General features: G+C 37.4%; 1 protein-coding gene across 1 annotated transcript; it reads left to right on the top strand.

The window, feature by feature from the left end:
• Positions 1-8: 8 nt before the first annotated feature.
• Positions 9-26,454, top strand: LOC138691897 (mitochondrial import inner membrane translocase subunit TIM50-C-like). The gene is made up of 9 exons (XM_069814488.1): positions 9-191; positions 1,560-1,769; positions 4,326-4,438; positions 5,501-5,620; positions 7,295-7,402; positions 7,487-7,618; positions 11,227-11,350; positions 22,586-22,689; positions 26,108-26,454. Exons 1-9 carry the CDS (start codon positions 38-40, stop codon positions 26,201-26,203), a joined length of 1,161 nt encoding a protein of 386 aa, XP_069670589.1. The 5' UTR covers positions 9-37; the 3' UTR covers positions 26,204-26,454.
• Positions 26,455-26,807: the final 353 nt, after the last annotated feature.

Below are 26,807 nucleotides of genomic sequence, written 5' to 3'. Positions count from 1 at the left end.
AAATTTCCCGCAATGTTGCTCGTTGCCGTGAAAAGCAATGGCGAATGTTACATGGAGTTGTTTGCGAATAGCTGGTGTTAATATTACGAAATTTCGAGCCACACCAGTTGCAAGAAAGTGCAGTTCTTATTGTCACAGTGAACTTAACGGACCTATTTTTTCACAAAATAGGAAATATTCCAGTTTAAATGGTATTACATAATATATTACTGTATATTCATTGAATCAGAAATTAACATAACCTCACTTCGTTATAGATATTTAGCTGTACTGTATAATAATGGAAATATTAGAAAGTTTGGTTCTTTCTCATGTGGGAGGTCAATATTGGGGATAAATTTCAGAACACGGATTCCTACCTTTCTCTCTTACTTCAAAATTCCAACCTTGTGCACACAAAATAAATTATTGGCACTGAAGAGTGCCTTTTCGTAAGCAAGATGCTGCGCATTCGACAAACGCAGACAAAAATGCTCTTTTTAGTAATTTCAGATATAATTGTCAATAAGGAATCCGTATACTGAAATTTTCCTCACATTTCAAATGCTTCTGTTCGTGTGTCTTCATTTCGTCGTAATGCATATGTTTCTGCCCCCATACAATACCACACTTCACACAAAGCACTTCAGTAGTCTCTTCCTTAGTTCTTTTTCCAGAGCTTCCTTTGCCATTGCTATCCTCCTTTTGACTTCCTGGCTGCAGCTCATGTTATTGCTTATGACTCGCCATTGTACTTCAATAAGATGTTAAGTTTTGAATAATCACTACAACATGTAACATTTCCTTAGTTCTTTTTCCAGAGCTTCCTTTGCCATTGCTATCCTCCTTTTGACTTCCTGGCTGCAGCTCATGTTATTGCTTATGACTCGCCATTGTACTTCAATAAGATGTTAAGTTTTGAATAATCACTACAACATGTAACACTTCTGATACTAGAAAAATCTTGCAGATTTCCGTATTGTTCGCCAAACTGATAACTGCTTATGGTAGCTGCCGGAATCAACTGAGATGGTTACTGTGTGAATGAAATTATATCTGGAATTAATATTGTCACGGTAGCTAATAAAGTCGAACCTCGATAGAACAATTTTCTAGGGACTAGGAAAATTGTATAGTTATGCCAAACTTAAGTTACTGTTGTATTGAGAGGTTATGAAATTTTATCTGTATTTATGTTCTGAAAGAGAATATAACAGAAGTATAAAACAATGTTACATAATATGAAATAACATTTTTTATTCATCATTTGATTGCATTACGTGATTTCTTTTTAATTCTAAAGAATATTGACTAAACTATGTTTTTTGTGTGGTATTTTTTTTATTAATTTCTTCGTTAATTACGATATAAGATCTTTTCTTGAATATAACATAAAGAGTCATCCAAATATTAAATGTTGTTGTTGTTTTCTAATGCCAGGCGTTTGAGAATAAAATCATTTGACCTCATGCACTCCAAAATTTTTATGCTGACTCAGGATTACTGCCTAGAGCCTAGACCAGGGGAAGACAGCAATGTACATATATGTAACTTTGTAGAGTTGTGATTGTGTGTCCCAGTTCCACAGTCAACTAGTGCGAAAGATGTAGCGGACTCCATAGAAGGCTTGAAGAAGACTGGTAGCCCTCTAGGATCACCTCTGTCTGGGGAAGATGAGGATCGAGAGGAGCAGAAGAGGCGGGATGCTTCATGGAAAGCAATGAAATACAGCATGATTGCTTTCGGAGCTACTTTTGGAATTGTTGGTTCCTACATGATTTACGAATTAGGTATGTGCACCGAACTAGTTACATTGTAATACTGGTGACAGACTACAGTACTAATCACGATTAGCACTTATCGCGATCAGGCCCGATCGCGATTACCGAAAATGTGGTGACACACTAGGTCCCGTCTGGTCAACAGTTGAATTACCATAGAGGAAACAATTTTCTCTATGTACATACGTATATGTTTGTTTCCCTCCTGGACAACATCTAAAGTTCATACTTTCTTTTGATGTTTGTTCATTGTTTTTTCCCTTTTTCTTTTTTCTTTTTTTTTTTTTGTTTCTTGCAGCTTGATATGGGAATTTATTTGTTAAAATTGTTATATACTTTACAATGTAAACTGATACAATTTATATCATTACTATTTATATTATTTTGAAAAGAGATTTTATAACCTATAAAATTTATATCGTGCCAAAAATTTATATTATTTTGTAATAAAACATGTTTTTAAAATCAACCTTAACCTCAATGATAACGTCGTAATGGAGACTGAAATTGAAAATCTGAAAAAGAAACCAGTTCCAGTTTGTAATCCATTATTTATTGAAATGAAACATCTTTCAGCAGCCTTCTATTGCTCTCTATATATATGAAATATGAATAATACGTCTGTCATTTGTTAATATATTTCTTTCTTTTTACTTTTATCACATCTGCATTAAGTTTCTCCACTACATCTAATAGTAGCCAAATTCATTTTCTAGCCATTCATTTTAGTTTCTGTTTCATAGAATACAATGGAAGGGGTAACAAAATTTCACAGCAGAAGCTATCACGACTTTCTTAATAATATAAATCAAGGTGATTCGAAACCAAAGATTACTAAAATCTTACTTTCGTCAGCGTGATTATCTTGTTGTGGAAACAGGATTTAGCTCCTGATCACGATCGGAACGGTGACACACTACAAACCCGATTGCGATTAGGTTGATAATCGCGGTTAGTGACTGTAGTCTGTCACCAGTATAACTGTATGGATTAAAAGTGATTGGGAAACAAATCCTTTCCCTGTGAGGACTTTCATATCCACAGTAGTTCTGTCTCCCCTCTTCTCCACTTTTTTCCCCCTCCCCTTACCTCTTCTCGTCTCTCATCCCCTTCTCTTCTTTTGTGCACCTGTATTCCCTCTTTCCTCCTCATTCCATTATCCTTTCTTCTTTCCTCGTCTCTTTTTCCTTCTCTTTCCTCTTCTTCTTATATGCTGCTCTTTCTTTTTTTCGTTTTTGCTGTCGTTTTGTCTGTACTTCTCTTCTCTCCGCTATTCATTCTTCTCTTCTGCTCACCTCTCCTTTCTGACCCCTGTACCCTCCCCTCTTCACCCCTTTCATTCTCTCTTTTCTTCTCTCCTCTCCTTTCTACTCTCCCCTCCAATCCCTTCTCCTCTCCTCTTTTATCTCCACCCCTCCTTTCCTCTGCTGTCTCCACCCCTACCCTCCTCTCTCATCCTCTCTCCCCTCCTCTACTAGGATTGCCAACTTTTTTTTTAAGAAAATATGAGAGATTAAGGAATTGATAAAATTTCACATATAAAATTGAAAAATTATTCCGTTCAGTTACTAAAAAAAAAAACAACTTTATTCTACACTTCGCCAGCTAGGCTTAAATTAAGAATATTTTAGACAGATTTTGTCTCCCGTAATAGTTGAAGTTGACTGCAGTTTGCAATTCTGATTTGATTACATGTGTTGTGCTTCTGTTTCGAACATCTGCCCAATTATTGTCCATAAGATAAAATATCCTCTTTGTACGAGCATTACTACTTCCTATGCTTACACAAAACTAGCTAGTTTTTCTAAATTTATAATATTAATACTGTTTGATTTTCCCATTTCTGGGAAGCGTTAGGGACTTTCTAAGAAAACTGCACATTCAGTGCATCTCTTGAACAACAAAATTCATCATATAAGCAATCATCATTCACTGCAAAATCAAATATTTCGAATAATGATTTTTACATTGTAAAAATAAGGGGGAAAAAAAGCTCGGAAGAGAAGAAAAATACAGGAGCCAGGAGACTGTTGAAAATTAGGGGCAAATACAGGAGATCCTTCTTCTCTCCTCACTTCCCTGTCACTCCCCTCTCCTTGTCTCGTCTTCTCCCTCTGTTCCCTCTCCTTTCTCGTCCCTTCCTCTCTCCTCTCCGCTTCTGTCCTGTCCTCTCCCATCCTCTCCTCACCTTCCCTTCTCTGTCCTCTCTTCTCCTGTTCTGCTCTGCTCTCCTATCTTCTCCTCTCCTTTCCTCTGCCCTCCCCTCATCTACTCTCCTCCTCTCTCTCTCCTTCCCTTCCCCTCCCATCCTCCTTCTCTACCCTACTCCTACTCTTGTGCTTTTATTCTACTCTATGTTGTTATGCTACTCTAATCCACTTACCTCGACTCAACTCTTTTATTCACTTGTATAAGTGTGAGATTTGTACCCCCATCAATCTATTTGTGCACTAAAAATTTCATTTTGATACACAATTGAACCTAGTGTTGAAAACATACACAGGCAAATTAAATGTACATGTTGGTGTTGAGTTGAATTAGAAGAAATAAATTTCTTGTCGTTAGGTAAACCCAAGAGAGATGAGAATGGTCACATTGTGGAGGATGAATTCAGTCAGATGCCAATGGTTCAACAGTTCTTCAGCCGAATGTGGAAGGAGATGGATTACTACAAGAGGGTACAGTGTTTTTGATTTGTTTTTGTCACTTAATGCTCTTTTATTTTATCTGTATAATTTAGTAAAGATGTTATTATTTTGGTCCAAAGGAATAATATCTGTTATATTGACAATATTTGAGGAGAAAAATTCGTTCCGATGCCGGGGATCGAACCCTTGGTTCTACGTACCATGGGCTCTGACCACTGAGCTATGCTGAATTCAAACCACAGCACCGGATCGAACTCTCCTCCTACAGTGTTATTTTTCCTTTTGTGGCCTGACTCCAAGTTGGGCATATACGTTGACGTTTATATTTCAAGTCAACTGCCATTGTACAAGGACCGCACTCAGTTGAGTGACTAATGGCCGGGATTCCGCAGTAAAGTGCACAGAAATCTATGCACTATAACAGATATTATTCTGTTGGACCAAAATAATAACATGTAGGAAAATAACACTGTAGGAGGAGAGTTCGATCCGGTGCTGTGGATTGAATTCGGCATAGCTCAGTGGTCAGAGTGCTTGGTACGTAGAACCAAGGACCCGGGTTCGATCCCCAGCGCTGGAACGAATTTTTCTCTTCAAATATTAATTTTACCTGTATAGTATTCTCAATACTAGTCTGTGCAAAACTAATGAACTCCACATGGTTAATTTAGTAGTTACCAAATCACAGCCTTTGAACCCATTTCATCAGTGTTGATCAGATTTTTACTTCGCAAACGTTAAGTTGTTAGGTGTTGATGTTCTGACATCTTTTTGTCTTATCAATACAAAAAGTTATACTAGATTTTCTAGACTTAAGTTTCTTTAATTCATATCACACACCCGACTCTGTCTTGGTATTGGTGTTGTCCCATGTATAATGTAGGGTACTTGCTATGAGAGGTCCCCAGCTACGTCAGATTTCGTTGGCTTCAACATAGTATGAACCTGCTAGCACACCCGCAACTTCCTTGGTAATTAGACATACAGTGGATGTGGTGATGATGTAGGCCTTGTAAAATTTTATGTTGTTCAAATTTCGTTCCTGAAATATTGGTAATGAAGATGTTTGTGATGGATCTTGTTTGTTTCCAGATGATTCGAGAGCCATCTCGGGAAAAACTGCTTCCTGACCCACTCACATATCCATACATTCAACCTCCGTACACCCTCGTGCTTGAAATGACAGATGTGCTAGTTCATCCAGACTGGACGGTAAGTTGGTACTGAGAACAAGAAATCTCAGAATTCCTATTCAGGTGGGGCAGCTGTTGTTATTATTATTATTATTATTATTATTATTATTATTATTATTATTATTATTATTACTATTATTATTATTATTATTATTATTATTATTATTATTATTATTATTATTATTATTACTATTAGGGTGGGTTGGGGTAATTTGAGTATAAAAAAACAGCCTTATGTAAGTTTATAGACCCATAACCTGTTGCCATGATGAACTTTTCCAGTCAGTTTTTTATATGTTAACACTGTAACCTTCTAGAATGATTCTATTGCATTTTCAAGTATGTTGAACTTTTCTTATCATAAAAATTACCTTAAGTTTGACTATACTCAATTTATCCCATTGATAGGGAAATTTGAGTATAATGTGTAGGCCTATTATTGAATTAAAACTGCTTTTAAGTCCTTATAAAATCAAATTATCCCAACCATAGGTTGGTGTATGTATCCTAGAACAGAATGTACAGGTTAGGTAGACATTTAATTTTAATCAGGCCTAACAAGATAAAAAAAAGTCAGCAAGTATTTAAGTTCTTGATAAGGCTCTTTGAAACCGACACCAAGCACTTCTTTCTATCCCTCATCATAGAACGTCTTTATACTCATCTTCCTATACTGTAGAAATACCTCGTCTCTGGAATTCGTTACCTAATGACGTCAGGGACTGCCGGACTTTATCACAATTCAAAATTAAATTGGAAAATTTTGTCTTAGTTAATGTTTTTAGGTATTGCTAGAAGTATTGATTTGTGTTTTTTTTTTCTTTTTTATTCTAGATTAAAATTGCAAGTTTCTTGTTTATGTTAGTTAATTAGTTAGGATACAATTAATTATGATACTTAATCACTCATTTAAAGTTTGTGTGACTGGAACCTGTGTATATTTTTGTGTGGCTTTTCTTTGTTTATAGTGTTTTTTTCTCTCTCTCTCTTTATTTCGTGTGTAGCTTTACTTTGTATATAGTGTATTTTTTTTCCTGTTTATTTCTATTATTGTATTTGTATTCCTGGTGTTGTGGAAGAGAAGGCCTGATGGCCTTAACTACACCAGAATAAATAAATGAATAAATGAAAAATGAATAAATAATTAATTTTGTAAATTTAAAATATCTCCTATTGAAATCAGGGACAGATAACAATTCGGATACATATTTGTCTTCACCAGTTCATAATATGTGTATGTGGCATGATCTGGAGCGAAAGTTGCCAGTTAACCTGTAATTATACTCAAATTACCTCACATTTGTAAATTGTAATTTACTAACAAACTATTAATGATATATTACTGAATTTACTACACACATGATCTAAACATCTGTAATGTACACATACGTAAATTTAGTTACTGTATCACAACTGGTTCCCTAACAGTATTGCTTTGAATGTGATGCGTCACTTCATAGACTTGCAAATAAAAATCATTTTTTTTACAAGGCAGTATTAGTATGATCAACACAAATTTTTAACACTCTGTGATAGGCAATTGTGAAATAGACGTTATGTATTAAATTGGCATGTGTTTGAAGATTAGGTAAAGTTTTATTCAATAAATTGTGATTTATACCCAAATTACTCCAATTATTATTATTGTTGTTGTTACGCACACATTCACCCAGAAATTGATTTGTGCTTGCAGTACAAGACTGGATGGAGGTTCAAGAAGCGTCCAGGTGTGGACCACTTCTTGGAGCAGGTGGCACCTCCACTGTTCGAAGTGGTTGTGTTCACAGCAGAGCAGGGCATGGTAAGTCTTTGATGCTTGTTCGCGTTGACTGTATGCAGTCATGAACATTAAGAGTAAAAGTAAGTGTTGCTTATTGTTGTGCAGACTGTATTCCCAATTCTGGATGCCCTGGACCCGAATGGCTATATTATGTACAGGCTGGTGAGGGATGCCACACATTTCGTCGATGGACACCATGTTAAGGACTTGGAGTGCCTGAATCGAGACCTCAGCAAGGTGAGTGTAGAGTAAATGCTTGTCTTACAAGGAGAGATTCTCACATTGGTGTCTCAGATAATTACGTTTCAGATGTTTTTAAGTTTAGAACTATGTTTTACTGTGCAATAGGTATGGGAGGGGGTAACGTGGAAATCGTCTGTTACATACAGTCATTCTCAGAAATCATAGAAGATGCTTTGTATGTATTGTATGTATGTATGTATTTATTCACACTGCAAATGGGTATATACGCAGTGGTATTCACACTGCAAATGGGTATATACGCAGTGGCAGTGGTAACTAATTACACTCAATAATGACAATTAATAATAAACACACTTAATAAAAATACAATTAATGACAAATTAATAATAATAATAATAATAATAATAATAATAATAATAATAACAGGGAACATCCTAAATTAAATGAAACACAATCACTTAAAATAACATTTAAAGTAAATCTAATTTGTATCTTAACCCTAAGTTCAAATTAAAACCCACGATATGATATGTTCATACCTGCACAAGTACCTTTCAACACTACACTCATTTCGCTGTCAACTCACTCACTGCACTGGAACTACGACACATTTCACTGATACTATCCTGATTTCACTAACATTTCAGAAACATTTCACTGATCAAATACTTTACACTGTCACTATAAACTATAAAACTTCACTGACAGAACACACTTCATTTACACAACACACTTCACTGACACAACGCACTTCACTGACACTTCACACTTCACTGATACAACACACTTCACTTACACAACACACTTCACTGACACTTCACACTTCACTTACACAACACACTTCACTTACACGACACACTTCACTGACACTACACACTTCACGCTACACTGACACAACACACTTCTTCACTGATACAACATTTCAAATAACAAAATATCAATTACACCCTTTAAATAGTGTGTATAATATACTACCGTCTATTAGTAAAGTCCTTAAGCCTATTTTTAAACACATTTTTGGTTATTGCTAAAGCCTTTAGTAAGTCTGCAGGTAAAGCATTCCAGTCCCTGATAGTACGATTGAGAAAAGAAAACTTTCCAGTGTCCGTCCTCTGTCTTCTTTCCCTCAAGAGGATTATAAAGCCCCCTTCACTGATTCACTTTTTTTTTTCTCTGGAGGAGGGCCTTAGGCTTATTGTGCAACCTCCTTATGTTGGAATGATTGTTGAAGTCCATTTTAGTATTGCTCCTCAAGCACATGATTCACTGTATGGTGCCATCATATCAATTCAGCCACAGCATCCAGTTCTGACTGGAGACCGTTTCTCCACCTGCCTTTGATGTTATTCTGCAGCCTCCTCAGATCAATGGCATCTGCTCGCAACATTGGTTCACTTACATCTGCACATCGTGTGTTTTTGTGTTGATTCTTCTGTGTTGGAGTCAGTAAAGGCAAGTGCGGACTTAGTGGAAAATCACAACTTCACAGTAGAATAATTTTTTAGGTAACTTACTTCTCTGAAAATAATTTTTCTCTCAATACAAACTACACCATTTCATAAAATGGCAATGTAAAGTATCTGCAGCAGTTTGGAATAAATCGTCATTGTATTTTTTTATATTTATTTTTTAAATAGAAACCCCTTCATGAAAATATTTCACATGCATCATTCCCTCACAAATTGACTTGTAAAATATTAAATGTGAAGAAACTACCACCAATACTTCAGGAGAATTTGCTGTACACAGGCACGTCATACCTAAAACTACTTTTCGGGATACTTAAAATGTGTGTATTTTCGTGAAAATCTTGAAATTTAATTTTTGTACCATTGTAATACTTTAACTTTATACTCGAACTTTGTACAGAGTGAAAGTGAAAACATACAGCTAGATAGTACAGTGTATAACTTTGATTGCATTACATAGTAATTATCATATAATATGAGTGCAGTGAACCTCCCCTTCTCTCTCCCCTCTCCTCCCCTCATATCCTCTCTCCTCTCCTTTCCTCTCCCCTTCCCTCTCCTCATTTCCTCTCTCCTCCTTTCCTCTCCCCTCTTCTGCTCTCTCTCTCCCCTATTCTCTCATCTTCTATTCTCTCTTTTCTTCACCTCTCCCTTCTTCTCTCCTCACTCTCGTCTCTTCTATACACTACCCCTCTCCTCCTTTTCTCTCCCCTTCCCTCCCCCTCATCTCCCTCTCTCCACTCCTTTGCTCTCCTTTCCTCTCCTTTGCTCTCTTTCCTCCTTTCCTCCCCCTCTTCTGCTCTCCTTTGCTCTTTTCTCTCCCCTCTCCTCTACTCTCTCCTCTCCCTCTCCCCTATTCTCTTATCTTCCATTCTCTCTTTTCTTCACCTGTCTCTTCTTCTCCCTTCTCTCCTCACTCTCGTCTCTTCTATACACTATCCCTCTCCCCTCCCCTCCTATCCTCTCCCCTTCCCTCCCCTCATCTCTCTCCTCTCCTTTGCTCTCCTCTCTCCTTTCCTCTCCCCTCTTCTGCTCTCCTTTACTCTCCTCTCTCCCCTCTCCTCTCCCTCTCCCCTATTCTCTTATCTTGTATTCTCTCTTTTCTTCACCTCTCTCTTCTCTCCTCACTCTCGTCTCTTCTATACACTACCCCTCTCCTCCTTTTCTCTCCCCTTCCCTCCCCTCATCTCCCTCTCTCCTCTCCTTTGCTCTCCTTTCCTCTCCTTTGCTCTCTTTCCTCCTTTCCTCCCCCTCTTCTGCTCTCCTTTGCTCTTTTCTCTCCCCTCTCCTCTACTCTCTCCTCTCCCTCTCCCCTATTCTCTTATCTTCCATTCTCTCTTTTCTTCACCTGTCTCTTCTTCTCCCTTCTCTCCTCACTCTCGTCTCTTCTATACACTATCCCTCTCCCCTCCCCTCCTATCCTCTCCCCTTCCCTTCCCTCATCTCTCTCCTCTCCTTTGCTCTCCTCTCTCCTTTCCTCTCCCCTCTTCTGCTCTCCTTTACTCTCCTCTCTCCCCTCTCCTCTACTCTCTCCTCTCCCTCTCCCCTATTCTCTCATCTTCTATTCTCTCTTTTCTTCATCTCTCTCTTCTTCTCTCCTCACTCTCGTCTCTTCTATACACTACCCCTCTCCCCTCCTCTCCTCTCCGCCCTTACCATCTCCTCCACTTCACTTGTCTTAACTTCCTCTTCACTTTCCTCTCATCTTTTCTCGTCTGATTCGCCATAGATTACCTGACATTTACCTTACAGTAGGGGAAAACCTCGAAAAAACCCAACCAGGTAATCAAAACAAGTGATGCTAAATAACCTCGTAGTTGATACAGCATCGTTAAATAACGAAGTAAGAAAAAAACTTATGTTTTGTGTTCGTCTTCCTCCTCCTCTATCTTCTTTTTCACTTCCTCCTCTTCCTTCTGAACATTCAGCAATGCTAAATAACCTCGTAGTTGATACAGCATCGTTAAATAACGAAATAAGAAAAAAAAAACTTCTGTTTCGTGTTCGTCTTCCTCCTCCTCTATCTTCTTTTTCACTTCCTCCTCTTCCTTCTGAACATTCTGCTCATCTTTCTCCCCTTACTCGTCCTACATCTGTTATTCCTGCTCCTTTTTCGTAAGATGTTAGTCTGTCATGATGTGTCTGTCTTAATTTATCTTAATTGTGTTGCAGGTTATTGTAATAGACTGGAATTCAGAGTCACTCAAGTTCCACCCTAGAAACATGCTCCGACTACCCAGGTGGAAGGGCAATGACGACGATCAGGCCTTGTGGGACTTGGCGGTGTTTCTGAGAAGTAAGTGATCTAGTGGCTGCCAGGTTTGTCAAGTCTTTATATCGAAACCTTACTGTGTCCCTTGTACGAACAGGGAATAGAGTCCTGTTAAAATTAATTCCATGGTAAAGCGAGAAATGTGTTGTACAAACTTGAAATGGTGCATTATCTAAAGGATATCTTCCGAATAAGTTATTTCATGTTTTCAGTCACTGTTAAATTATCTAAAGAATAAATTATAAACTGGCAGCAGCATTAGACATGAATCTCTGATACTGATTGTGAATTACTATATAATATATTTTTGAGAATGCAAAAACAGAAGAAAATAAGGCATAATAGACCTGATGTATGAAATGAGTATACATACATACACAAGTGTTCTGCTCCAGGGCAGGTCTTTCACTGCAAACCCAGCATTCTGTAATCTTTCTTATTTTCTGCCTTCCTCGTAGTCTCCGTATATGATCCATATATCTTAATGTTGTCTATCATCTGATATCTTCTTCTGCTCCAAACTCTTCTCCCATTCACCATTCCCTTCAGTGCATCCTTCAGTAGGCAGTTTCTTCTCAACCAGTGACCCAATCAATTCCTTTTCCTCTTCCTGATCAGTTTCAGCATCATTCTTTCTTTACCCACTCTTTCCAACACAGCTTCGTTTCTTATTCTGTCTATTCATTTCACATTTTAGTGATCTATATACTTCATTCCATAATGTCTGACAAGAGAAGTAAACATTGCCGGCAGATGGGGAGAGAAGTATAATTGCTATTCAGACCACCCTACTTCAAGTCCTGCGTGGAATGAGATCTCTGCCATTGGTTGAATAGCAATTATACTTCTCTCCTTCTCTGCCGACAATGTTTACGTCTCCTGTCAGACATTATGGAACGAAGTATAGGTTTGGGAACAAGTGTTGCAAGATGACAGAATCTCTGCACGTGTGTACGAATGTCTTTAAATAACTTGTAATATTCCTTTCCAATTAACTGGGAAAATCTGTTATCCAACACTGGCTTTGTCCCATAGTTGCCGGATATGAGAGATTCTACTGTACTATACAAAAGTGAGTGTTCATGTTTCTTATATACAGTAAAACCTCCCTAAAACGAAACGCGATTGTTCCAAATTTTTTTTTTTTCCATTTTCACGGGTTTTCATGTTACAAAGGATTGAGTTTTGGCAAAACTAAGAGTAAACTACTGCAATATGCTCACTGTAGGAAGAACACAATGAAGAAATAATTTGAAACAAAAGTTACTACAGTAGCCTACATGCAAAGTGAATTTTATTTTCATAATTATTAAACTTACGTAATTGCAGCCTCTCTCTTTCTCTCTCTCTCTGTGCCCTAGTTTCTTGGACCCCACATTTCTTTTAAAGTGCATTGCCGTGACTTTTTTTTGAAGGGAACGTTGTAAGATTTCCTTCACGTCCTGCATTGATTCAGAGTGTAAATTGTGCCCTGATCCGTCGGTTGTGTAACTGAAGTTGTGTTTGGTGGAAAATAGATTAACTGCACGTTGGACAAATCAGTCCTTGAATGGGAGGTAGCATTTTGACGTTTCATTGCTCCATTAAAATTATGAAGCCATAGAACTGGTCATCTAGGCTTTTTTTTTATTAAAGCGCACAATTTTACTTTATTTGCACTGTTATTTAACACTGTATTGGCATATTAACACAAAACTCAGAATAAATAAACGGCAGTGTTAAGCTAAATTGACACTACACTACATTTATTCACTGTTTTATTGTACTCGCACTGTCCTTTATCACTGTATTGGCTTGTCAGCACAAAACTGAGAATAAATGAAAGAAAATGCAAGAGGGTTGGAAGAAGTAACAGTACAGGAGGTCAGTAACCTGCCCGGGTCCTTGACAATAAGCATAGAATAGTGACATGGTTAGAGAAGCTTTACTCCCAACGCTTGACATAGAATAGCGAAAGTCTTCCAGATCATTGCATGTACAGTCACACAAAAAAATTACGTCATGCTTTGTACAGTATTATCGCAAAATTAAAAATGGTTTGAAAGAATTTAGCAACAGTTACGCTTAAAATTATCCGTTTTAGTCAGTTTTTTTTTTTTTACCTAAATGGTGCCCAAAAATGATTCCGTTTTCGCGTTAGGCAGTTTTCCGTTTTAAAGTATTATTTTACATAGGAAATCATTCTGTTCCAAAATTTATTTTTCGTTTGTGCAGGTTTCCTTTTTATAGAGGGTACGTTTTAGCGAGGTTTTACTGTACTAACAAACCCTGCCCAACAAGCACCAAGCTTTTCAGAGAATTTTTCACATGTTGAAGTTCTTAGTTATCGTACTGTGCAAAATTTTGTGGAAGTGTACAGGCACAGGTTGGGGCATCATATTTTGATCCAAGTAAACCTTAAATTTGATGTAGGACGCTTTTATTTAAGGCTGTGTATTTTATTTAACAATAATTAGTGGAAATGCACTCTAATGCCCACGTGCATCAACGTCAGTTAGTGTAACCACCGGTTAAAATTGTCACCTAACCTATGGTTAAGCATTTTTACAGTGGATCGACCTCGGTTATGACTTAAATAGGAGGTTAACCACAGTAATCTCTAACTGGCCATATTCGAGCGGTTAAAAGAGATAACCAGTGATTAGTAGAGCAAGTAAAACAAAATGGCGGCCAGAGCCACAGATGTTTATTTCGAAGACGATTATTATTATAATACAGTACTTGAATTACTTGAATGGGTCGTGAGCGTGAAGTTTCTATAGTGGAAAGAGAGAATTCTTACGAGGAATTAGGTGACAGAAAATTTCAGGAGGGATTTCGTTTATCAAAATCTACAAATGGATCACTTGAAATAACACAAAAAGTCATATTTCTCCTATGGTTCGGCTGCTTGTATTACGATTCTATGTAACTGATATTTTCTGTATTTTAAGAGGGAATAACTTACTCGAATATCTCTTTCTCTATGTCACTGGCTGAACAAAGAGAGGTTATTTATGGATCTTAGGATAATGAACAGTTCCCTCGTGTAAATGAGGTCTTGATCGTATACACATTCCTATTAATCTTCTGCATCCTTTTCCTTTATAGATATTCCATCTTTTTATATAATATATTTAAATTCTAGTAATTAAGTCTAGCGACACTTCAACCACACATTGGGATATAATCATTTTTGCATTCAATTTTCTATTTTGTACGATTTTAACCTAACAGCACTGAAAAGCAAAGAAATGCAACTCGCAAATATAACAGCGCCCAAAGGCAAACAAATGCAAAGCGAAAATGTAGGACACGTTCATTTCGATGTAGAATGGAGTGAGCGCAGTAATTTTTAGACGTTGACTATTATCTTTACAGCAGTATGGATGCTTTCCTTTAGTCAGTTTGTAGAAACAGTACACCAGCATAGACTTTACTCTGGTTAAATGAGGTGTCAGCTAGCCATGTTTAAGTAATCTGTGATTATGAATTGTGCACACAAATTACATTTTAACCACTGTTACTGTTTAACCGTCGTTTCATAATCTACGATTACTGCGTTTTTAACCGATGTTGATACACTTCGCCATTAGTCAAATGCCTAGAACATCTAGACTATTTTTCGCAGTCAAAAGTTATAAAAATTACGTCATCCTTGTGTATCCTCTGATTGTACTACAGTGTGAATTTCTTCACTCTTGTTTGTTGACGGTATCATAATAATTTTCCATTTTAAAAATATATCTCAGTAGGCTGTCTGTGCAAGTGTATGTAGTATGTAGAGGGAGTTTTCACACATTATGACTTTATTTGAACAGTGAGATGTTTAGACATATTGTTCTACTATTCCACTGTAAGGCACAGAGTGTAAAGTTATGTGTAGGATTAGCCTGTGCTTCTAAAAGTTAACCCCATGACAGGCCAAATCGGTGCAGAGGATGGCGAGAGATTGAACCGGTTGCAGAAACGCAAATCAAATCAGTCCCTGATCGCCAGTCACTTGATGTGTGATTTATTTGATTGTTTATTGCGTTGCACGAATGTGAATTACTAATTGCTGATTTGAGAAAGAAGTACATTTGACAACAGCGCTATTTAGCAACCACAGCCAATTTGATACTCTTTAATAGTCGCAAAATGAATGCATCAAGTGGGCAGTGATTAGGAAAACAAGTGAATGCTTTGCTGTTTTTTGTAGAAAGGAAACAGGCAGATTCTATTTCTGTGGCCAGGAGGAAAAAGGTCTTACGTCAATTTTATGTGAAAATGAGATTTTTATATATTCTGAAAGCGGAAACAATTATCTACAATCTGATAAAACGATTAAAGTCAAATAAGACTCCTGACTAGATTTATAGAGCATTACCAAATGTCCTAAGTACTTTTTGACTCGAGCACACACAGAATAAAGGACTTAAGAATATTTAATACTTTATTCCTTACAAACATCACATGTTTACTTTCCCCATTAAAAAGGTCTAACTTGTATTTTAGCCATTTTATCACATACTGATGCCCTTTCCTTTTGAAACTTTAAGCACCAGGGTAAACAGTCCTATAATTGTTTAAGACCCATTTTGCATTCTTAATAATTTACATTTCTCATTTATTTGACATGAAAAAGGTCTTATGTTGGCATAGTCCCTTCTACTCAGTTTGGGTTCTAGTCTTAAAAGGATTTAAGTGCAGCTATTTTTGGAAATAATCAAGAAAATTGTTAAATGAGCAACATTACCTATTTTAGAAGAAATATAAACAAATAATCTCCAGGAAAAACCTCTTAATTAAAAAAACTATCTAATTGACTCAATTTCAATCTTTTTACTGCTCTCCTAAAAAGTATATAATTTTTACTTAAGACTCTTTCATCGTATGATGATGCAGAATATCTGCATGGAAACATCATATGTACTTCGGTATGTTAAAGTAATATATATGATATGCGTAAATCACTTCATGATTTAAGACGGCACATATTCCGTCGGATCCCGGCCAACTAGTCACTCACAACGAGTGCACCTCAGCACATGTGTGGACTTCGGTCCTATGTTCATAGACATCTATGACGTAGTGCAGAGGGTGGCCACTAGAGGGAACCCACGAGTTGGAACTTAATCAGAGACAATTCTGTCCGACGCCGGTGTGGTATCCAGTGTGGCTTAGTGGATAAAGCATCAGCACGTAGAGCTGAAAACCCGGGTTCAAATCCCGGCGCCGGAGAGAATTTTTCTCCGTTCCATTACTCTTTCATCGTACTCTTTCATCTCAAGACCTTTTTCCTCCCGGCCACAGATTTGTATCTAGACTACAATATAGTAAAAGAAATGAAGCAAACAAAAAACGTGAGGGGGTCAAATTTTTCTGATAATGATAGAGCACTCTTATTAAACATCATAGAGAACTTTATGCATATAATTGAAAATAAAAAGACGAATAGTGTTTGGGAGAAGCGGAAAGAGGAGGCCTGGAAGAAAATTGCTTCAGAATTTAATGAAGCTACATATGAGGTAGCAAGAACACCTCAGCAATTAAAGATTGTGACTGCATATATTTATTTCAATTTTTGAAAGCAACAAAACATACACATCCTTACTTAACCTAAATCTTTGCTGAAATTCTCTGTCATTATACATAAAAACAATTCATGTCTATCACGGAAATAGCTTCTTCATTCCAAAATTTCTTCATCAGAAGAATCCATTAGGCCCATGTCGAAAACAATATTATTACGCTATAATTATTTACTATATAAATTACAGTACTTCACTATAAAGAGAACAACATAAATACTTGATCAGTGATCAGTCACTTGGTTGCAGAAACTTAAATCAAATCAGTCCCTGATCGCCAATCAGTTGATGTCTGATTTATTTGATTGTTCATTGTGTTGCACAAACGTGAAACTCCCATCAACTTGTTCCGATTTATTAATTGCTGATTTGAGAAAGAAATGCATTTGACAACAGCGCTATTTAGCAACCACAGCTGATTTGATGCTCTTTAAAAGTCGCGAAACGAATGCATCAAGTGGGCGGTGACTAGGAAAACAAGTGAATGTTTTGCTGTTTTGTTGCTTTTTGTAGAAAGGAAACAGGCAGATTCTATTTTTATAGACTACAATATATTGGGGGGGGGGGGGGGATGAAACAAACAAAAAAAAAAAAAAAACGTGAGGGGGCTTCTGTTGTGGGATTTGCTAGGGGAGTCGACAAGAAATTTGAATATGCATAGCCTCCATAACCCAAAATAATTCTATTTCCCATCTCTCTCTTAACAAATGGAGCTCGTAACCTACTCATTAAAAATATTGTGTTGTCATATGTAGAACCCTGCCAACGGGCTACAACATTCCAGACTTCCAATGATGGTGTAGGCTACATATTTCCTGTACATTCACAGAAAAGAAACCTTTTCTATTTCGATAAGTTCGGCGTCATTTCAACCAAGTGATTGGATGGGGATGTGAGCAGTCTATAGAACCAATTACTCTTGGAAATCCTGACATGGCTGAAAATTCTCTCTGGATTTCAAATCGTTTCCTGTCTGAGTTTGAGGACTTTACGAGATCCTGCGATAACAAAGCATTTTCATACGTAACATTCCTAACTACTCAGCAAACATTTGATTTGTGGACCCCAACAAGATAACCCAAGACTGCCCGAAAAATTCCAACAGCATAAAATGTCACCGCTATTAGAACTTGGTTCATAGAAGAAAGTGGAAGGTTTCGATTTGTCTATCTGTATATATTTGTTTCAATTTTTGAAAGTAACAAAACACACGAATCCTAACTTAACCTAAATCTTTGGTCAAATTCTCTTTCATTATACATAAAAACAATTCATGTCTGTGACGGAAATGCCTTCTTCTTAATAATATTTTTTTCCATTCTAAAATTTCTTCATCAGAAAAATCCATTTTGTCGAAAACAATATTGTAACGCTATAACTATTTACTATATAAATTGCAGTAACTGCACTATAAAGAGAATAACATAAATACTTGATCAATGATCAGTCACTTAACCAGCAAAAATCTGTTGATCAAATCTGATGGAAGACTGATCTCCGATCAAATACTGATTGTCCTTTCTGCAACAGAAATAGAACTGATGGCCAATCAAACCCTCCTTGGTCGCCAATCATATTTTGATCGGTGTTTCTGCAACCGGAACCAGCAAAAATCTGTTGATCAAATCTGATGGAAGACTGATCTCCGATCAAATACTGATTGTCCTTTCTGCAACAGAAATAGAACTGATGGCCAATCATACCCTCCTTGGTCGCCAATCATATTTTGATCGGTGTTTCTGCAACCGGAACCAGCAAAAATCTGTTGATCAAATCTGATGGAAGACTGATCTCCGATCAAATACTGATTGTCCTTTCTGCAACAGAAATAGAACTGATGGCCAATCAAACCCTCCTTGGTCGCCAATCATATTTTGATCGGTGTTTCTGCAACCGGAACCAGCAAAAATCTGTTGATCAAATCTGATGGAAGACTGATCTCCGATCAAATACTGATTGTCCTTTCTGCAACAGAAATAGAACTGATGGCCAATCATACCCTCCTTGGTCGCCAATCATATTTTGATCGGTGTTTCTGCAACCGGAACCAGCAAAAATCTGTTGATCAAATCTGATGGAAGACTGATCTCCAATCAAATACTGATTGTCCTTTCTGCAACAGAAATAGAACTGATGGCCATTCAAACCCTCCTTGGTCGCCAATCATATTTTGATAGGTGTTTCTGCAACCGGAACCAGCAAAAATCTGTTGATCAAATCTGATGGAAGACTGATCTCCGATCAAATGCTGATTGTTCTTTCTGCAACAGAAATAGAACTGATGGCCAATCATACCCTTCTTGGTCGCCAATCATATTTTGATCGGTGTTTCTGCAACCGGAACCAGCAAAAATCTGTTGATCAAATCTGATGGAAGACTGATCTCCGATCAAATACTGATTGTCCTTTCTGCAACAGAAATAGAACTGATGGCCAATCAAACCCTCCTTGGTCGCCAATCATATTTTGATCGGTGTTTCTGCAACCGGAACCAGCAAAAATCTGTTGATCAAATCTGATGGAAGACTGATCTCCGATCAAATACTGATTGTCCTTTCTGCAACAGAAATAGAACTGATGGCCAATCATACCCTCCTTGGTCGCCAATCATATTTTGATCGGTGTTTCTGCAACCGGAACCAGCAAAAATCTGTTGATCAAATCTGATGGAAGACTGATCTCCGATCAAATACTGATTGTCCTTTCTGCAACAGAAATAGAACTGATGGCCAATCAAACCCTCCTTGGTCGCCAATCATATTTTGATCGGTGTTTCTGCAACCGGAACCAGCAAAAATCTGTTGATCAAATCTGATGGAAGACTGATCTCCGATCAAATACTGATTGTCCTTTCTGCAACAGAAATAGAACTGATGGCCAATCAAACCCTCCTTGGTCGCCAATCATATTTTGATCGGTGTTTCTGCAACCGGAACCAGCAAAAATCTGTTGATCAAATCTGATGGAAGACTGATCTCCAATCAAATACTGATTGTCCTTTCTGCAACAGAAATAGAACTGATGGCCATTCAAACCCTCCTTGGTCGCCAATCATATTTTGATAGGTGTTTCTGCAACCGGAACCAGCAAAAATCTGTTGATCAAATCTGATGGAAGACTGATCTCCGATCAAATGCTGATTGTTCTTTCTGCAACAGAAATAGAACTGATGGCCAATCATACCCTTCTTGGTCGCCAATCATATTTTGATCGGTGTTTCTGCAACCGGAACCAGCAAAAATCTGTTGATCAAATCTGATGGAAGACTGATCTCCGATCAAATACTGATTGTCCTTTCTGCAACAGAAATAGAACTGATGGCCAATCAAACCCTCCTTGGTCGCCAATCATATTTTGATCGGTGTTTCTGCAACCGGAACCAGCAAAAATCTGTTGATCAAATCTGATGGAAGATTGATCTCTGATCAAATACTGATTGTCCTTTCTGCAACAGAAATAGAACTGATGGCCAATCATACCCTCCTTGGTCGCCAATCATATTTTGATCGGTGTTTCTGCAACCGGAACCAGCAAAAATCTGTTGATCAAATCTGATGGAAGACTGATCTCCGATCAAATACTGATTGTCCTTTCTGCAACAGAAATAGAACTGATGGCCAATCAAACCCTCCTTGGTCGCCAATCATATTTTGATCGGTGTTTCTGCAACCGGAACCAGCAAAAATCTGTTGATCAAATCTGATGGAAGACTGATCTCCGATCAAATACTGATTGTCCTTTCTGCAACAGAAATAGAACTGATGGCCAATCATACCCTCCTTGGTCGCCAATCATATTTTGATCGGTGTTTCTGCAACCGGAACCAGCAAAAATCTGTTGATCAAATCTGATGGAAGACTGATCTCCGATCAAATACTGATTGTCCTTTCTGAAACAGAAATAGAACTGATGGCCAATCAAACCCTCCTTGGTCGCCAATCATATTTTGATCGGTGTTTCTGCAACCGGAACCAGCAAAAATCTGTTGATCAAATCTGATGGAAGACTGATCTCCGATCAAATACTGATTGTCCTTTCTGCAACAGAAATAGAACTGATGGGCAATCAAACCCTCCTTGGTCGCCAATCATATTTTGATCGGTGTTTCTGCAACCGGAACCAGCAAAAATCTGTTGATCAAATCTGATGGAAGACTGATCTCCAATCAAATACTGATTGTCCTTTCTGCAACAGAAATAGAACTGATGGCCATTCAAACCCTCCTTGGTCGCCAATCATATTTTGATAGGTGTTTCTGCAACCGGAACCAGCAAAAATCTGTTATCAAATCTGATGGAAGACTGATCTCCGATCAAATGCTGATTGTTCTTTCTGCAACAGAAATAGAACTGATGGCCAATCAAACCCTCCTTGGTCGCCAGTCATATTTTGATCGGTGTTTCTGCAACCGGAACCAGCAAAAATCTGTTGATCAAATCTGATGGACGACTAATCTCCGATCAAATGCTGATTGTTCTTTCTGCAACAGAAATAGAACTGATATCCAAACAAATCCTCCCTGATTGTTAATCATATTTGATCAGTGTTTCTACAACTGGACTTCCATCTTTACAGACAATCAGCATTTAATGGCAGTAGGGATGTCAGTCCTATGTGCCCGACGCCTTTACCCTCATTTCTGTTAGAGACTGAGTAAACCCCAGGGCCATAGTGCGGTTGGAAGGATTGGATCAATGGAAAAATCCCTGACCCCATTGGGAATCGAACCTGCGACCTTCCAGCTTGTAGTATTACTCCTTAACTACAACGCTTATGCATGTCCCTAGTCTGTGCTTCTATTTGATTCTATAACTTCTGTTACCACGATGGTCCTGTGTATTTATTCATAATGCAATGGGTATATACCCGGTGGCAGTGGTAACTAATTACACTCAATAATGACAATAATAAACACAATAAAAAAATAAATTAATAATAATACTAATAATTAATAATAATAATAATAATAATAATAATAACAGGGAACATCCTAAATTAAATGAAGCACAATCAGTTAAAATAACATTTAAAGTAAATCTAATTTGTACCTTAAACCTATGTTCGAACTAAAACCCACGAGTATGATATGTTCATATCTGCACAAGTACCATTCAACACTACACTCATTTCGCTGTCAACTCACTCACTGCACTGGAACTACGACACATTTCACTGATTCTATCCTGATTTCACTAACACTTCAAAAACATTTCACCGTTCAAATACTTTGCACTGCCACTATAAACTATAAAGCTTCACTGACAGGAACACGTTTCACTTACTCGACACACTTCACTGACACAATATAATTCTTCACTGATAGAACACTTCAATAACAAAATATCAGTTACATCATTTAAATACTGTGTATAATTATCGTCTATTAGTAAAGTCCTTAAGCCTATTTTTAAATACATTTTTGGTTGTTGGTAAAGCCTTTAGTAAGTCTGCAGGTAAAGCATTCCAGTCCCTGATAGTACGACTGAGAAAAGAAAACTTTCCTGTCTTATAATATTGGCTGAATTGTTTGCTTTGTTGCAAACTTAAAGTTAAAAGTCTGGGATCATCAGAGGTTCTGATTTATTGTTATTAAGCTGTATTATTTAAATGCATTGTAAATTAACCATTTAAATGGCACGGTTCCTAGCTTTGATGTTAATATTATCTTCATTTTGAAATATGTTGTGACTAAGATTATATTTTCCAGCTATTGCGTCAGAAAAGGTGGATGATGTGAGAAATGTATTAGATTACTACCATCAGTTTGATAACCCAGTTGAAGCTTTCCGCGAGAACCAGAGAAAACTACTGGTAAGTATTGCTCAAATTTCTGTAAATTGCTTAATATGACGTTGGGTGGCACAAATGTTTAGTTAGTAAAAGTGTATTATTTTCTATACTGTTTACTGCAGTAAAAATTCTTTTGTGCGAGATCGTGCATATTTGCTTGTTTTCCACACAGAACCAATACGCGGTAAGTGTGAAATACCACATTCAGTATTCCCAATGTAACACACATAACAATTTCCCTCTTCTTACCGCTTAAGCGCGACATTCATTTTACTGATTTAGGCTTTTAACATATTATTTTTAGAGACGTTTAACATAGTAATAATTATAAATTGGAAACTTATCACTGCAATTTCACCTAAATTGCACTGTTAATGATTGTTTTTAAATATTTGCAAAAATTAAGTAAACTCTACAACACCACAAAAGTTACTGCATTTGTAATGCAAGTAACATTAAGGAAGCCGAGAAAAAATCAACAAGATTCCAGATGCCGATGTTATTACTGCAATATGTTATATAAATAACATTGTTAAAATATTAAAATGAAAAATAAATCATTACATAACCTTACCCTTTGTTTTAAGTTCGCATTTATAGACTGGGGGGAAAAAAAGACAGACGTATATCACTGCCTGCTGGAATATAGTAAACACAGAAAACATTTTATAGCAACAATGTTGAAGATAGATATTTTAGTTTTTAAAAGTTGGCGTCATTAAACAGAAACCAAGATGGAGATTTCATTGCAACTAATTAGAAATTCGTCTTTCAGGTATGTAATAAACGATCTTCGCACAAAATAATGTACGATACACGAGCGGCATGTTTGTTTTCATGTTCTCGGAAATTAAAAAAGCTCAACTACGTTTCGCTTTTTCAATCTTTTCCTCGACCATGAAAACGTCAACATACCGCTCTTGTAACGTATATTACTATTATACATTTTGCACCTACAAGTTTTTCATACTTAATAATTTTTTTCTGAGGTCCCAGCAAAATTCATATATACAAACAGAAGCATGAAATTCTACTTCAGGTGCATCATTATATACGTTTTATTAGAACACTCTGTGGACATATATACTTCACTTACCAGTTAAAAGTCTGAAAACCAACTTTTCACACTATAGCAACAGATTTTCTTTACTTTTTCACATAGGTTTTTACAAGTTTACAAGTCTAAAATTTTCTGAGTCTCTGACCCAGGCTGATAGGTGACTACTGACCACAAGTCTTGTTAATGATGGTAGTCACTTGTTTCTTAGTGTTAAGTTAAAGAAAAAGAACATGGGCTATGATCATTTAAGGGTAAAGAAAAAGTTTATGGTTGGATAAATACAGACGTAAAAAAACTCTGAAAACCCATAAAGACAGGATGGGTAGGATCTGTGTGAGGAGAAAATTTACGCTAGTAAATATGATACTTCATACTTGCAATAGCCTAAACATTAATGCTGGCATTATTACATAGTATTATATTTATTTTTCTGTGGTCAGTATGTTGTTGTTGTTTTCTAATGCCAGGCGTTTGACAATAAAGTCATTTGACCTCTTGCACTCCAATATTTTTCAAAGATATTATCATGGCCAGCCACTGAAGCACAGATTTTGAGGTGTTCCGAATCCATTTCTTGGTTTGAGTTGCACAATGGACAGTTAGGGGACTGATATATTCCAATTCTATGCAGGTGTTTGGCCAAACAATCATGGCCTGTTGCCAATCTAAATGCAGCTACAGACGATTTTCGTGGTAAATCGGGAATTAACTGTGAATTATGATGCAGAGAGTTCCATTTTTTCCTTCGAGATTGTGTTATCAAATTTTGTTTGTTGAAGTCTAAGTATGTAGATTTAATAAATCTTTTCACAGAGTAATACGTAGATTTAGTAACAGGTCTGTAAGTAGCAGTGCTGCCCTTCTTTGCTAAAGCATCCGCATTCTCGTTTCCCAGGATTCCACAATGGGATAGTATCCATTGGAATACAATTCTTTTATTGAGTGATATTAATCGAGAGAGCATTTTAGTTATTTCTGCTGTTTGAGATGAAGGTGTGTGTTTAGAGACTATTGATATGTCAGTATGTGTTGTTGTTGTTTTCTAATGCCAGGCATTTGACAATAAAGTCATTTGACCTCTTGCACTCCAATATTTTTCAAAGATATTATCATGGCCAGCCACTGAAGCACAGATTTTGAGGTGTTCCGAATCCATTTCTTGGTTTGAGTTGCACAGTGGGCAGTTAGGGGACTGATATATTCCAATTCTATGCAGGTGTTTGGCCAAACAATCATGGCCTGTTGCCAATCTAAATGCAGCTACAGACGATTTTCGTGGTAAATCGGGAATTAACTGTGGATTCATATTGGAGTGAAAATGGCAAGTTGTAGCCAATTTAAGTGAACACCATATTTTTTAATGTTTTGGTGGCTACTTCATTCACACACAACCCCCAGAATGTCTGGAGGACCACACCTGCTGTTGGTCGACGGGTCCACTGGACCTAGTTGGGAGATCTTGTTGATCACCAGCTTTCCCTCCTAAAGCCACTGGAGGACGATTTTAGTGGCATAGCAGGTCAGCACTAGGAACAGAAAAGTAGAAAGAGGAGGAAGGAAAGTGAAATGAACCCCTAGGCCTCGAATGCTCTAATGCCGTCGGGGTCGAAGAAAGTAAGAGTTCAGTCAGAGGACTGGATAAGAAAGGGTAAAGAGGGAATTAGGTATTGGTTAGAGGAAAATTATACCAAATTCAGTCATTAACTCATCAAGCTGACCAGTGCTAATTGATGAGTAGCCCCTCCCTTTAGTTCAGCTCGTAAAATTCTGCTTACTAACAGCTGCAGTCCACACCTGTGGAGTAACGGTTAGCACGTCTGGCCGCGAAACCAGGTGGCCCGGGTTCGATTCCCGGTCGGGGCAAGTTACCTGGTTGAGGTTTTTTCCGGGGTTTTCCCTCAACCCAATATGAGCCAATGCTGGGTAACTTTCGGTGCTGGACCCCGGACTCATTTCACCGGCATTATCATCTTCATCTCATTCAGACGCTAAATAACCTAAGCTGTTGATAAAGCGTCGTAAAATAACCTACTGAAAAATAAAAACAGCTGCACCACGGGAAGGTAGGGATGGGACAATGGGTATTTGTCCAGGTTGGTTCCTTAAAGCCTTCAATGGGAAGGATTAATGGCTCTCCCCCCTGTATCCGACAGATACCCTTTTGAATGAATGTATCCTCTATAAATTAACAATTACAAACCCCAGCGGTAATAAGAAAATATAGCAACTGACTGTTAGACAGCAATTAAAGAGGAAGACAACTCACCTGACGTGCTGCTCGGGTGTTGTGGGGAATACAGGTCTCTGTTACTGCCCCTGCTTCTTGAGACATCCCCCTGGCTGTCAGTATGTACAAACACAAATTTGCTCTGTTTGCAGGATCAAATGGAGGCAAAGGAGAAACAGCTTAAGGACAACCCACCTGGAGCATCGCTAGCAAATCGATGGACACCAAATTTTCTAAAACCTCGCTAGAAGAGGTCTCGTGTTTAGTGTATCACTGTATCTTGAGTGCTACAGTCTGGTGATTGTTTACGAAATTACCAACTTTTAATCGAATGTGGTAACTTTAACGAATAGGCTTTCAGTTGTGAATGGGTTTATACAAACTTTGTATGTGTGTATGCTTGAATGAATTCATTTACCAGAATCACACATTGAACTCAAGACTATAACCTCTGTACTGTATAACTGTTGTAAATAAAAATGAAACTAATTGGAGCCCATCCTCAGCTAACCAAATGTAAGAGTTTCCTGGAGTATTACTGGCACACACGTAATATTGATTTTTTTTTTTAACAATTTATTGATCAATCAGCGCATTTAGGGCTATACTGATCATTTCTAAAAATTATAAATACAATATATGATGCTGAATTGAGGGCAGCCTAGATTGGGCTCCTCAATGAACAAAAATAATTGTTAATAAGTAATTGTTTACATAGGTTGGTGTGATGATGAATTTTGATTATAATATGAGGTCCATTGGAAGTCGGCTCTTGATTCTGGTGGCAAATGTGGACTTCTTTCAGAGAGAGTAATGGACGGTGCCTGGAACATTTTCTAGGTTGTCATAGAA

This window comes from Periplaneta americana, chromosome 2 (genome assembly GCF_040183065.1).
Source record: "Periplaneta americana isolate PAMFEO1 chromosome 2, P.americana_PAMFEO1_priV1, whole genome shotgun sequence".
Classification (NCBI taxonomy): Eukaryota; Metazoa; Arthropoda; class Insecta; order Blattodea; family Blattidae; genus Periplaneta; species Periplaneta americana.
The sequence above is the reverse complement of the archived record's forward strand: the minus strand, read 5'-3'. Positions and strand labels throughout refer to the sequence as shown.